Source organism: Myotis yumanensis, unplaced genomic scaffold (assembly GCF_028538775.1).
Source record: "Myotis yumanensis isolate MYYU_CA2020_CCGP unplaced genomic scaffold, mMyoYum1.0.hap1 SCAF_2, whole genome shotgun sequence".
Taxonomy (NCBI): domain Eukaryota; kingdom Metazoa; phylum Chordata; class Mammalia; order Chiroptera; family Vespertilionidae; genus Myotis; species Myotis yumanensis.
In genome coordinates, this window is record NW_027223753.1 from 168,258,015 (window position 1) to 168,272,494 (window position 14,480).

The window sequence follows — 14,480 nt, forward strand, 5'->3', positions numbered from 1 at the left end:
GGCTGCCAACCTGTGGAAACAGAATGAAGGGGCTGTGATTAGGAAAATAATCGCACTCCCAGACTTTGGGTAAAGAATGCCTCTTTCCACAGGTTTGATGTGGACCAAATGTGTGATAGTCACAGTGCCTTCCTTTTTCATGAGCTCTCAGAGGGCCACCTAGGGGGGTTGAGAGGATGACAGAAGAGGGAAATGGGAGGTGGACTCCTTAACACTGGGAAGTACAAAAGACTCTGGGGATTCAATGGGAGTGACCCACAGTGATGGGGTTGTAGGAGAGAGGGGAGCAGGCATGCCATGTGACATCAGTGACCCTGTGGGTGGCCAGCTCTCCCTGGCTCCCTGCCTTAGCAAAAACTGCAAAGAAAAGTCAGAGACTTTTTCACAAATCTCTGAACCTAAGATGTGTGGCATTCATTTAAAATGTTCATTTCTACAAATATAATCCATAAACAACTAGTGGGTTAAAAACACCCCATCCGTTTCCAGGTGGCTTTCTCTAATTCTCCTGAATGTTCATTAATTCATTAACCAGATCTTTACTAAAACTTTTGTTGAAATAACATTCTAGGCCCAAGATGGAGCTGCTCCTGCTCAGGGTGCCACATGGGCAAACAGAAACTAAGACAACTTTTGTATGCCTGTAAATACTCCCCTTGGCCAGAAGTGCAGTATATATCCGGTCAGCCAATCCCCAAACCCCAGCATTGGGTTTACTTAGTTCCTTGTTCCTTCTCACTCCAAGCAAGGTTGACTATGTGGCCCCAACCACTCATCTATTTAATATTTTTCTCTTCCTTGTTCTTTATTCTTTATCCTATAAAAGCTTCCTGCCTTCTGCCCCATTTTGAAGTTCCTCAAAAAGAGACTGTCCATTTCATGAAGTGTTCTTGTTCGTATCACCTAATTGTTTTTTGTTTAGTTTTGTTAATCATTTTTGAACCCTGCATAGTAAGTGGGGATCCAGAGAATGTCAGGGCTGGAGAGGGTTTTAGGAGTCCCCTTCTTTCCATCTATCCATTTATTCAACATAGAAACTTCCACACTGAGCTCCAGTGTGCCAGGCACTATGCCAGGCAACAAGAATAAGATGTAATCCAGCCAACTGTGCTTCTGGTGAGAAATCACTGTCCCCTGATTTTGTTCAGATCTGTGCATAGACTTAGAAAAGAGCCTGCATGCTAGAGAAAGTGAGTGTAGAGTGAGTGTTTGGAGAACAGTAGGGGGGGATAACTTGCTACTTCCTAAGGCAGTTCCACCTGAATAGTTTTGACTGTGAGGAAGTTCATGTGCCACTTTGTCAAAATCATCCTGGTGAGGTGAAGTTTTCACATTTACAAAATGTTTCTCTTTTTCTCTAGTAATATTTTTAATTAAGATTGTCTTTTCCTGATATTTATCGCAGCTTTCTCTTGATTAGTATTTCCACGGAACTTCTTTTTGCCTTATTTTGTTTTCAGCATTTCTGTAACATATATTTCAAGTATTCTTTTATAAGCAGCATATCATTGAGTTTTATCATACTGACAATCACGTATCTTCTGATTGGAGCATTTAGCCCACAAACGTAATATAACTACTGAAATATGTGTTTGAATTTGCCATCTAACTGCTGGCCTTCTATTAACTCCACCTTTTCTACCTTGCAGATTTATTGTATTTAATTTTTCCATTTTCCTAGTATCTGGGTAGTTTTATTTATATTCTTTTTCGACTGTTTTTGTTGTTATAATGAAGATGACAGCAAGGATACTTGACATATAAAATTCTAATAAAAGTTAGTACTTTTACTTCTTCCAAGGTATTGCAGGGACTTTTCCTTGTTATTCAGTGTGTTCTGAGACCAGCAGCATAAAAATAACCAAGGAGCTTGTTAAAAATGAAAAATTTCCAGAGCCACCCCAAATCTTTTGATCAAAATCTACGATTTAAAAAGATTCCCAGATGATTCACATATTAAAATTTTGAGAAATTCTGCTTTATAGCACTTTAAGTTTATTTATTCTTTCATAAACTTATGAGATGTAGCAACAGCAGTGCTCAGAGGGAAATTTATAGCTATAAATGCCCATATTAAAAATAGAGATTTCATATCAATAACCTAACTTTACATCTTGTGAAGTTAAAAAATAAAACACAGATACTACACTGCAAATGATAAAAAGGAAGTAAAGATTAGTGTGAAGATAAATTATATAGAGACTAGAAAGAAAATAATCAACAAAACAAAATTGGTACTTTGAGAAGATCAACAAAACTGACAACATTTAGCTAGACTGACAAAAAATATATAGAGAATAAGCAAATAACTAAAATTAGAAATAAGTGTGGACAGTACTACCAATCTGACAGAAATTAAAAAAATAGTAACATTAGAGAATGCTATGAACTAAGTAACCTGCTAAATTTCTGCAGAATCAGCTTCCGTAGCATGGTTATTCTCTCAAGCCAAATAAACAAACAATCCTTATAAAGGTAATATTAAATGGCAGTTGTTATTAATATCTCTTTTTAAAATCCATGAATGTCATGTGTGGTACAGACTAAGTTGTTGCACTTATGGTGTCCTTGTTTGTTTGGATTATTGTATGAACATCCACATATTTTGTCTGCCCCCCTCTACCCCAAATACTTCAGCTAAGTCACTACCACACAAAACAAAGCCACTTTTCTAACCAATTTTAGACTTGGGTGTATTTGTTGAGAATTACAATGTACTGCACATCAGTACCATGTTATAGGTGGTTACAGAAAGTGGATGGATCTGGAGTAAGATAACATTTTACTATAATTAAACAAAGATATATTAGGAAGGAAACAAATAATACTCGCAGAACTTCCCAAGTCCCTGAAGGCAATAAGAAAATATGAGTCAGAGACCATTGACTTAACAAATGGATGACTTTATTCAGAGAAAAGGAGAACAATGGTATTTGCTTCAGACCATCCAGGAAAACAAGCACGCAGACTTATACAATACTTTGGCTTAAAAGTAATTCATAATATTGATGTTAATCCTGATGTTTAAAGAATCAGATGGGACATAGGCGTCAAAAACAAACCATAAAAACACAAGCTTGCATAGATGAGTTAATGTAGACATGTAAGTGGCATTTAAGGGAGGCTTGAGCACTGGAGAGTCCAAAATGACATTCCCACCTCAACCTCCCTACACACATGGAAGTCACCAGCACCATGTTTGTTTTCCTCGATGAGGTCATGAGCAGGAACGACTTGAGCTGTGTGAAGGTGAATTAAAATAGACTGTTTCCATCAGCCTAGTCCAGACGGGTGAGTACATACCCACCAGTTGCCAACATCAATCACCTTTAAGGCATTCACAGAAGAGTCCCTCACAGTTTCACTGAATCTCTAGATAGGCATGTGGTTGTTTGAGGTGGCCTCAGGCGACTGTCTTTCCTCAAGGTTCTGTTCAGTTCCATGGAACAACTATTTTAAAGCTGACGTTCTCTCTGGGGCTTGGATACAAACTGACCAGCAGTTGGATAACGTCTCACAAGTCTAAACATATTTACATTGCAAATGTCAAAAGGTTTCTTACCAATGAATCTGAAAATGCCTGGGTACCATGCAGGATCTCTCTCAAAAGAGCACTCTTCCAAATTGTAAGACAAATGACAGCACCACCTCACATTTCCTGAGCAACTTGATTTATATGAGCTCTCCTGTACTTTATAATTCAGCACCTTTCAAAATATAATATTGTGCTGGGATGGATTCTTCGTAAGGAAAACACCATTCCAGAGAATTCTCATTTTGGATCATCACTTTTATATGCTATCTTCCCACTATACCTCATCCTTATTTACAATACTTCATGAAATAAATATTGGGTTGCCCTGAAGAGGCAGATGAAAAATACAGCTATTTCTGAGGAAGGGCAGTGGACTTTCGGTTTATAGCAAGAGTTGAAGTCACAACCTGCAGGGACTTCAGAGACTAATTCAACCAGAAATTCTAAAAATGTCGTGACATCAAAAACCCTCTTACTAAATTTAACAGCTAGAAGCTATTTTAGCAATGATGGTCTGAAATTCAGTGCAACAAAAACATATCCCAAGCATATGATGAGTAACAGGATATTCTCAACTTCTTTGCTGTTTTTAATCCTTCCTCTTTTGTGAAGGAAATGTCACTCAAACTGTCTTTCAATTCTTCTATTCTTTACACGTGAACCTCAGCAATAAGTAATGGGGCACTGAGTTATACAATTAATTCTGTCCTTATCTGAAATGCTAAAACCAGCGTAGTGCTGGCTCCCTATGCAATGAGGAGGTACTCAAAAGGAAAAGAACATTTCTAGTTTGCTGAAAATACACAAATGCATATTAAATCTACTAGGAACATGTTTCTAGGCAGTTTTGACAAATTTATAAGGGAAAGAGTGGTTTTTAGGACTAGGTATTTCCAAACCAACATGATTATTTAGATGATTATGTGTGTTTGTGGCATCAGAAATAACCTTTAAAAAAAACTCTGGTGTTCTTCCCTATGATAGCAGAAGTCTTCCTGGTAAATTTTCTGTTAAAAGAAATAAACCAGAAGATTCTTCACACCAATACATCTCCAATTTCAAGTAAAGGTCTCTATTTTGTTCAGTTTTCTCTTTTTGTTGTTAACAGTATGCATTTCAATACGTAAGAGTGTTGATGAAATTCTTATAAAACAATAATGAATTGACTTCAATGCATAACAGAACCTTTAGAAATACCTTCTACATAGTCATAATGGGGAAAGACAGTCAACTCCCAATTATTCAGGAAGTGATAACCTGAAGGATCTGGCCTGGAACTTCTACCAGCCTTTTTGATCATGCCACTGCTCATCCACAGACAGAGAGGCAACTTGAAATGAAATGATGTATCTACCTGTCAGTGTATAGGTTACCCATAGCTCAGTGGAAGAAGGTCCAAAGCTCCTCATGGCAAAAATGTTTGGGGATCACCTGTGAATTTTATACCTCAATGGAGAGTTGACAGTCATTTACATGTTAAGAAGTACAATACTCTGACCTCGATTGGAATCAAATTAATTTAAGGCAATACTGCTCCTCAGACATTGCTGACATAAAGTGCAGGTCTCATCAGAAAAGTGACTGTAGAAGTGAGATTGTCCCAGTTTACCTCTTCCTTCTTGACTTCTCCACAATTAAATTTCAACATTTCCAACAACAGTTAAATGGCAAGCGCAACAACAGCCTTGACCCTTCCCTGTAATGATCAGGGAGCAAAGGTTCTTCCACCAGGAATTTGGATGACTTTGTGCCTCATGCAGCTTTATCAGGACAGTCTCCAGTTTGCTTCTCCCTGCCCATATTACCTATTGTGGGCTAAGGGGAAAACGGGATTCTATCAATAGGAAGATAAGCAGTTATGGCTTTAAGACTCACGGGCACCACCAGATGTGAAGAGAAAATGGGACCATTTATCTAGTCACTTCTCTGACTAAGAGCAGTAAGGAATGAACAAAGTACTTTAAAAACCTGTTTTTTCCTTTTAGCTAAAAGAACAGGTTTTTATTTTTTTATGATTGTTTCTAAAAAGCCAATGCTATCAGAATATGGCACACTATGTACAGGGGAGTCTAACCGATCAGTGTTCACTTCCCACGTGACCATTCCCTACACAACTGCTGTTTTCCCAAAAGGGAAAGAAGTCTTTGAATGCAAGTTCTATTCTGTTCTCAGTCCCCCCAAAAGCTGATTACTTGTTCTTTTACTTGGCTGAAGATCTTACAGCCAATCACCACAGTTACCTTTTAAGGAAATTATCACTGAATAAATAAATAATCTTGATATTCCCCAAAGTGGTTTTTATACAAAGGCAACACTCATTAAAAATCAAGGCTCTATGGTAAACTGAATGCACCATATTATAACAGGTGTTTCCAAAGAACAAGTTGGCACAAGACAAATTTAAAGAATATTTGACAGTATTAAAATAAAAATAATTATCAGTTAAAAGTTCATTATTTTTACACCAGAAAGTCCTGATATTGAGGGAAAGGTATGGTCAAAGTCAGCAATCAATATTCATCATCCAAGTTCGGCTTCAGGCCACAGTAGAGAAGAAAAGGGAAAATGGGTCCAGTTCATAATGTTCTTTGTGAGTTCTATGGAACACAAGGCCAAATATCACCCATTGCGGAATATGTTGATCTAGATCCAAGTGGTCACTGCCATTCTGAAAAGTTTTCCTCCTGGGAGCAACTATCCATATCTTTCTCTTCTAATTCACATGTTTCTATGATCAAAAGACATATAGTCTTTCTTGCCATTCATTAGACTGTTCATTGTTGGTTATTGTAAAGACATTTGAGGAACAGAAATTTGATAGTATGCAAAGTGCCTTTCTAAAAATCTCAGTGTTCTCTTAAAGTGAGTGTAGCAACTGTCTAGTCTCCCAATAAAAATAATATGGCTGATGGTGGTTTGACACTAGAATCAAAAAAAATTTTTTTTTCAACTCAGAACATTTAAGCTGACCATATCTCGCTTTGCTACTAGGCAATGACTTACAACAAAAGTTAGGCTGGGGGAAGGGGCTGTTATCTGTCCAGTATAAGGCTCCTTAACACATTGTGCTCATTCAGCAATACTGGTGCTAATAGAGCCTGGCCTCCAGAGAACAGAGGTATAAAAACAGAAAAATTTTCCAAGGCCAGAAGCATTTGTTTACATCACAACATTAAAGCATAATACATTGTGGGCCTAAAAATTAAGTTGCGTGTGTTCCAGCAGTAGGAACAGGAAAAAAATAAATGCTTCCACATTTATATAGAAATGACACAGTGTAAAGCAGAGAATATAGTGAAGAATGTTTGGCAGTTCCTTAAAATACCATTGTTAGTTGCTTTTATAGTCTCAAAGCTAATTACATTATTTGAATGAGAATAAGAGGATTTAGCTGGTTGAGTTTGATTTCTGTCTCCTTATTCACAGGGAAAGAATTACTCTGATATGCTTTAAAGAGTGTTTGCTTTATAAAAAAAATTAAGTTAAATTAAAATATTCTAAAAAACCAATCATTTAAAAACCTTAAAAAAATCAAATTTTCAATACAGATGTTGAATTGAGTGTCACAAAGGAAATATCACCTTTGGTCACTCACTAAGACAGTTGAAACACTAACATTCTGGTTAAGTGTTAAGTGGCCTGACAGTTTTGAAGGAAATATATCCAGTTAGCATTTCATAATAATAAATACAATTGAATAAAGTACATGAGAAGCAAGAGGAATGCAGAATTTAAAAAGTAAAACTGATCATTGCATGAGATATAAAAATAAACATTTATAAAATAAAAATATGGCAAATGATATTGCTCATTTGCTTAATTATCAAATAAAAAAAACACTGTTATTGTTTTTTTCTTTAAAGCTACCATAAAAACTTTTTAAAATATGAAGCAAAATCACAGGGCAGACAAAAAACAATGTAAGTCAACAAGGCCTAAGCTTTGGATATTGAAACCACCCTCTCTGCAAATTGGACTTAAGGCCAGGACCCCATTTTGTTTGCCATTGGCTAAATGAAGGCTTTTATTAATGCATTTCATCATGGCCATTCAAAGTCCTGTTATTTTGCCTTTCCCATTTCTCTGAAGTAACTACCTCCCTTAGGGTTTTGTTTCTTTATCATTCTCCTCAAAGTTAACTCTTAGACACCTTTTGCCCAAATTCTTACAATCCAAACACTTTCTGAAACTAAAGACCCTTCTCAAAATGAAACACCCACATCCACTCTCAAAACTACTCTTAATAGCTTTTCCTGAATATTGCCTGACTTTAAAGTCTATCCGGAAAGATAAGGCAAACTGAAGGCATTTCCCAATCGGAAAAGAATGGGTTACGAACTTTTTTCTAGTTACCTACACATTTCTTTCCTAAACAAAAACAGTACTAGAATGCCAAAAACGTCAGATTCATACCGTGAAAAATTATAGGCAGTCAAGTTGAAGGGATATTACACACACACATATATATACGTGTATATATATATATATATATATACATATATATATATATATGTGTGTGTGTGTGTGTGTGTGTGTGTTTGTGTGTGAGACTGACATTTGTGTTAACTAACTAGTATAGGAAAATAAGCATTTCCATAAGGTTTGAAGTTAGACAAAGACTATTTCTTGAAGAGGAGTTTAAAGGTCTTGTATAAAGGATCCAATGACCATATATCATTAACGATGTGTAGAACTAAATACATGCATAAAGAAGTACTTTAATTTCAACTTGATGTTGAATTATCTATTTATTGAGAAGTACATAAAATATTTTTGAGGTTGTCAACAAATATTGTTATGTGTTTTAAGCAAGAGGAAAACTTCTATCTATGGCCAGAGAGGATGATGAAATCATCATTTATAAACACCTCTTTCAATTCCACTTGCCTTGGCTATATAAAGGAATGTAAAATAAGAGAAGGGATAGAAAGTTTTCATTTTTAGTTGACTTTACACAGACCTGAGTTAGGATATTATAGAATTAATTTTTTCCAATTAATACTAATCAATGTGCAATGCCCAGAGGCTTCAGAAGTCTCGACCTATTGATGAAGCAATAGCAAGAAAGTGTTAGAGAATGCCATCAAGGTCAATTTTCCCTGGAGGGTGTGTATAAGTATCTGCAAAATCTCTATAGTCCTGATAGTCAGAATAACACATTTTAATTGTTCCAGGTATGATCTTTTTAAAATACTTTATGGTTGTGATTTTTTTTCTTTTCCTAAAAAGTACAAAAAGCAAAAGGCTCTTTTAATATATCATATACTAATGAACCCCAAAACAACTGTTTCTTACATTCTTCTATTCTCCATTTCATCCAAACATTGTTTTATTTACCTTGATCATATCTTCACTAAATTCTAATTGCTAAGTAAAGTATAGTCCCTAGATACCAATATTTCATACCTAAGAAAAAATGGCATTTTATAGATCTCTTAGACACTGTATCCATGGAAGTATAAGCAGTGTAGAGGTGGTCAATATTCAGAGCTAGATTTTCTTGTACTGCCCAAGTGATCAGAAATAAACAAAACATTTTAAATGCATTAAAATTATTTATGGTCAGAAAAAACCTTGAGGATAAATCCCAGGAGTACAAACATAGGAGGAAAAAATAAATGTGGAATGCATTCTGCATCATCCAGTAATATTTGCTACAGTGAGTCCGTTTTCAAGGCAGATTCGTAGGTTTTTACTGCTTATAATGGAAGCCTGGGGAAGAGAGAAAAAAAGAAGAAACAACATTAAGAAAAAAAAAATCTTTGAAAATAAGCAAGGAGGTGAGGGTGGGTAGGGAGAGGTCAAGGGGGGAAAAAGAAAAAAAATGTGAATATATTTGATCTGTAACAGTATCTTATAAAAAAAGACAGTAGTTTAAATAAGTAATTTTTATAGATAATTTAATAATGTTATAATGTCATTCTTAGGATTTGATTCATTGCTCAGTGATTTACCATTGTGAAATCAATAAACATAGGTTTATGGAAAAAATAAAAATAAAATAAGCAATTAACAGATTCAATGCAATCCCTATCAAAATACCAATGGCATTTTTCACAGAACTAAATCAAAGAATCCTAAAATTTATACGGAACCACAAAATACCCCAAATAGCCACAGCAAACTCTTAGAGAAAAAGAACAAAGTTAGAGGTAGCATACTACCAGATATCAAACTATATTACAGGGCTATAGTAATCAAAACATTATGGTACTGCATAAAAACAGATGTATGGATCAATGTAACAGAATAGAGACCCCAGAAATAAATCCATGGCTATATGGGTCAATTCCTCTATAACAACAGAAGCAAGGATATACATTGGGATAAAGACAGTCTCTTCAATAAATGGTGTTGGGAGAATTGGACAGATAAATGAAAAAGAATGAAACGACATCACTTTCTTACACCATATACAAGAATAACTTCAAAATGGATTGATGACTTAAATGTAAAGACTGGAGACTATAAAACTCCTAAAAGAAAACATAGGCAGTAAACTCTTTGATATCATTCTTAGCAATATTTTCTTTTTTGGATATGTGTCCTTAAGCAAAAGAAACAAAATAAAAAAAATAAAAAAAATGGGACTACATCAAAGTAAATAGGTTTTGCACAATGAAGAAAACCATCAACAAAAAGAAAAAGACAACCTACTGAATGAAGAGAAAATCTTTGCCAATAATACATCTCATAAGGGGTTAACATCCAAAATATATAATAAGAAAGTCAAACAACTTAACACCATGAAAACAAATACTCCAATTTAAAAATGGGCAGAGGACCTGAACAGACACTTCTCCAAAGAGGTCATTCAGATGGCCAACAGACATCTGAAAAGATGCTCAACATCATTAATCATAAGAGAAATGCAATTTAAAACCGCAATGAGATATCACCTCATATACCTGTTAGAATAGCTATCATCAATAAATCATCAAACAAGTGTTGGCAAAGAGGGGAAGAAAAAAGAACCCTCATGCACTGTTGGTGGGAATGAAGATTGGTGCAGCCACTATGGAAAACGACATGGAGATTCCTCAAAAAGTTAATTACCACAGATGGAGCAATGCCGCTTTGGGGTATTTACCCAAAGAAACCAAACCATCAATTTGAAAAAATATACATAACCCTATATTCACTGCAGCATTATTTACAATAGTCAAGATATGAAAGCAACCAAAGTGTACATCTATAGACAAGTAGATTAAAAAGCTGTAGTAGAGAAAGACAGAAGATGGCGGCGATATAGGCAGACGCGTCCCAGGTCTTGTCCCGGAGCAAACGGAGTAAGCAGCTGAAACTAATAACACCCACCCCGAATTGGCAAATTTACTCAGCTGGTGAGACGGCTTGCAGCCTGGAAGGGCAGACCTCCCCTGGAAAGGTTAAAAACCAGGGATCTGGGCAGGAAAGTTTGCCAGACCTGAGCCCAGAGGGTCGGAGGGAGACCGCATGGCAGACAGCCGCGTCTCTTGGGACAGACACAGACCCTGACCAGGGTAAGGAGTTCCGCGGGTTTGCTGGCGCCAGGAGATTTGAGATTTGGATTTTGTGATTGCGGAGAACTGAGACTAAAGGGGGCATCCTGAGGAACTGATCAGACCGTGCAGTGCCCATAAGAGAGGAGCGTTTCCCAGACCATGCAGTGCTGGTAAGAGGAGCGTTTCCCAGACCGGTAAGAGGAGCGTTTCCGCGGCCGGCCGGCGTTTGTCTGTTTCTTTGTTTTCACTGAACCCTGCTCATAGGACAGTTCGGATACAGACACTCACCTGTGCTGAAGAGAGGGTGAAGGTGCAGACGAGGGGAATCTGGGGAGAGGCTGAGGAAAGAGGGGGAGCCGGAGGAGGTGGCAGCGAATTGAGTGCTGAGACCCCCCTGGGCCCAGGACTGGGGCAGCCATTCCTCCAGAGGGTGGAATTCCTCCCCCCAGCCCCCCAGGCAAGGAGCACAGCCACACCCAGATTCCACCCTGTATGAGATAAAGGACTAAAACAAGCTGATTAGTCCCTGGGAGTTACCAGGGTCTGGCCTATAGAGGGATTTTCAGTCCCACCAACAACACAGAGCAGGGTAAGGATTAAAAAAGGATAGAGAAGCTGTATAGCCTCAGAGGCCAACCCAAAAACACTGCCACCCAGAGGTTGAGCCACAAACTGACTCTTAGGGGAATACAAATTAAGGCAGACTGGATCACAAATACGGCCTGCTTTAAAATCAGGACTGTGATTTACAACACGGAGGAACAGTGTAATGCAGGCAACACTCTCCTAATACCTGGCAGGACCAAGGCGAACCAGGCTGAAGAGTAGAAGAACCGAAAGACCATCACTACTGCAAATTTTTTCTTTTTCTTTTTCTTTTTAATTTTTTCACCTTTTTACTAAGAAACCAATTTTTTTTTTTCTCTTTTTCTTCTTTTTCCATCACCTGATTTTACCCTTTCAATTACCACATTTTTATTTTTAACCAGTATTATTACTCCTACCATTTTACCATTTTTTAAAGTGCCATTTTATTTTCTCTTTATTTTCTTTTGGGATTAGTGTTCTCCATTCTATTTTCATCGTTCCTTTAGCATCAATTTTCCCTATCTCAATTCCACCTCTTTGCTAAAACCCTCTTCCTTACTTTTCCCCTTTTGGTGTCCTGTTTCTCTTACCCTATTCCTGCTCCAGACCTTCCCAATTCCCTCTTTTTACCCCCTGTCTAATTCCACCCTACTTATATATCCTATTTCCAATCTACTGCTCTAAATCCTTATACACCTATTCTTTATCCTTCTTCACTTTCCAACCATTTTTTTTTCTCTCTTATCTTTCTATTGTTTTCTTGATTGTTGAATATATTGGGCTTTTTTTTTTTTTTTTTTTTTAAATTTGTTTGTTTGTTTTGCTTTGTGTTTTTTCTTCTTTTTTAGGACTGGTTGTGAGGTTGTTTTTCTTTTTCTTTTTCTTTTTCTTTTTTTTTTCTGCTGGTTTTTCCCTTCCCTCCCCCACCTCACCCCAGCTATTTTTGTGCTTCTGTTTTCCCTTACCCCTCTGGATATTATTGGTGGTTTGTAGTTTGCATTCATCCCCAGGGATCTGTTGCTGGAATTTGTTGAGATTAGTGGCAGTTCTATTGGAGTTTGCTCCTCATACGGGGAGTCTCTTCCCCACTTCTACTTCATTCTCTTTTTTCGCTCTCTTTTTTCCCCCCTCTTTTTTCCCAATTCTATTTTTGCACTCTTTTTTTGTTTGTTTTTTTCTTATTTTTCTTTTCTGTTCTCTCTTTTATCTTCTTCTCTTCTTTCTCCCTTATCCCCTAATTCTCTTAATTCGGTTGGTCACCTTTATTTGGAGTTATTAATATTGTGAATATACTTGTGTTCAGTGCCTGGTACGTTGTGCCTTGCTCTGTTGTATTTTGTGCCTTTAAATCAACGCAGCAGATCCAAGCAACAGCAGCCCCCTGATCACCGCAGCCTCCTGATCACCACAGCCTCCTGATCACCACACCCTCTGTCTGTGGAACAGCAACTGTACGTGAAGCCTCCCCCCACCAGCCAGAAGAGCCAACACAGCTGTGAACAACACCCACCAGAGGAGCTGCTGCCAACTGGAAAGCAGCTGCTACCGCAACCGTCTGAGCAGCAACCACAACCCAAGGAGCCCCTGCCACCCAGGGAGCAGCCACTGAACACCTCAACATCTACATATGTCAGCGAGATCAAACATGGGTAGGCAAAGAAACCCCCAAAGGAAAGAAAAGGAGGACTCGCCAGAAAAGCAGCTAAGTGAGACAGAGATATGCAACATGACGGAAAAAGAATTCAGAATAAGGTTCCTAGAGTACATGCACCACATGTTCAAGAAGCAAGAAGAAACAGATGAAAAACTCAACTACTTATGCAAGAAGCTAGAAGAAACAGATGAAAAAATCAACAACTTAAGTAAGTCCCAAGAAGAAATGAAGAGTGACATAGCTTCAATAAAAAACTCCATTGAAAGTATCAACAGTAGACTGGGAGAAGCGGAGGACCGAATTAGTGAATTAGAAGACAAGGAAGCAAAACACACTCAAACTGTACGGCAAATGGAGAAAAAAATTAAAAGACAGGAGGAGAGCCTAAGGGAGCTTTGGGACAACATGAAACGAAACAACATACGAATAATAGGGGTGCCAGAACAACAGAAAGATGAACATGGATTAGAAAACCTATTCGAAGAAATAATATCAGAAAACTTCCCTGAGGTGGGGAAGAAAAAAGTCACACAAGCCCAGAGAGTCCCAAACAAGGTGAACCCGAAAAGACCCACACCAAGACACATCATAATTACCATGGCAAATGTTCAGGATAAAGAGAGAATCTTACAGGCTGCAAGAGAGAGACGGAAAGTAACATACAAGGGATCTCCCATTAGATTATCAAATGATTTCTCAACAGAAACACATCAGGCCAGAAAAGAATGGACGGAAATCTACAAAGTGATGCAAAGCAAAGGACTGAATCCAAGAATACTCTATCCAGCAAGGCTATCATTCAAAATTGAAGGGGAAATAAGAAGCTTCACAGACAAAAAAGGGCTAAGGGAGTTTATCACCACCAAGCCAGCCATGCAAGAAATGCTAAAGGGACTGGTGTAAAAAGAAGAAATATCAAGCTCAGAAAGAAAACAGCCACACACACACACACAAAAAGAAATGGCTACAAACAAATACCTTTCAATAATAACTTTAAATGTAAATGGACTAAATGCTCCAACCAAAAGACATCGAGTGGCTGAATGGATAAAAAAACATGACCCATACATCTGCTGTCTACAAGAGACCCACCTCATTAGAAGGGACTCACACAGACTGAAAGTGAAGGGATGGAAAAATATCTTTCACGCAAATGGAAAGGAAAAGAAAGCTGGGGTAGCAATACTTATATCTGACAAAGTACATCTCAAAGTGAAGG

At 37.5% G+C, this 14,480-nt stretch overlaps 1 protein-coding gene across 4 annotated transcripts in view; it reads right to left on the bottom strand.

The window, feature by feature from the left end:
• Positions 1 to 2,882: 2,882 nt before the first annotated feature.
• The window catches only part of CCDC50 (coiled-coil domain containing 50), an 85,105-nt gene continuing 73,507 nt past the window's right edge, over positions 2,883 to 14,480 (bottom strand). For all 4 annotated transcript variants that reach the window (XM_070406572.1, XM_070406570.1, XM_070406571.1 and 1 more), the window contains one exon: positions 2,883 to 9,247. In XM_070406572.1, coding sequence (XP_070262673.1) covers positions 9,235 to 9,247 — 13 coding nt within the window. In that variant the 3' untranslated portion in view covers positions 2,883 to 9,234. The remainder of the gene's footprint in view (positions 9,248 to 14,480) is intronic.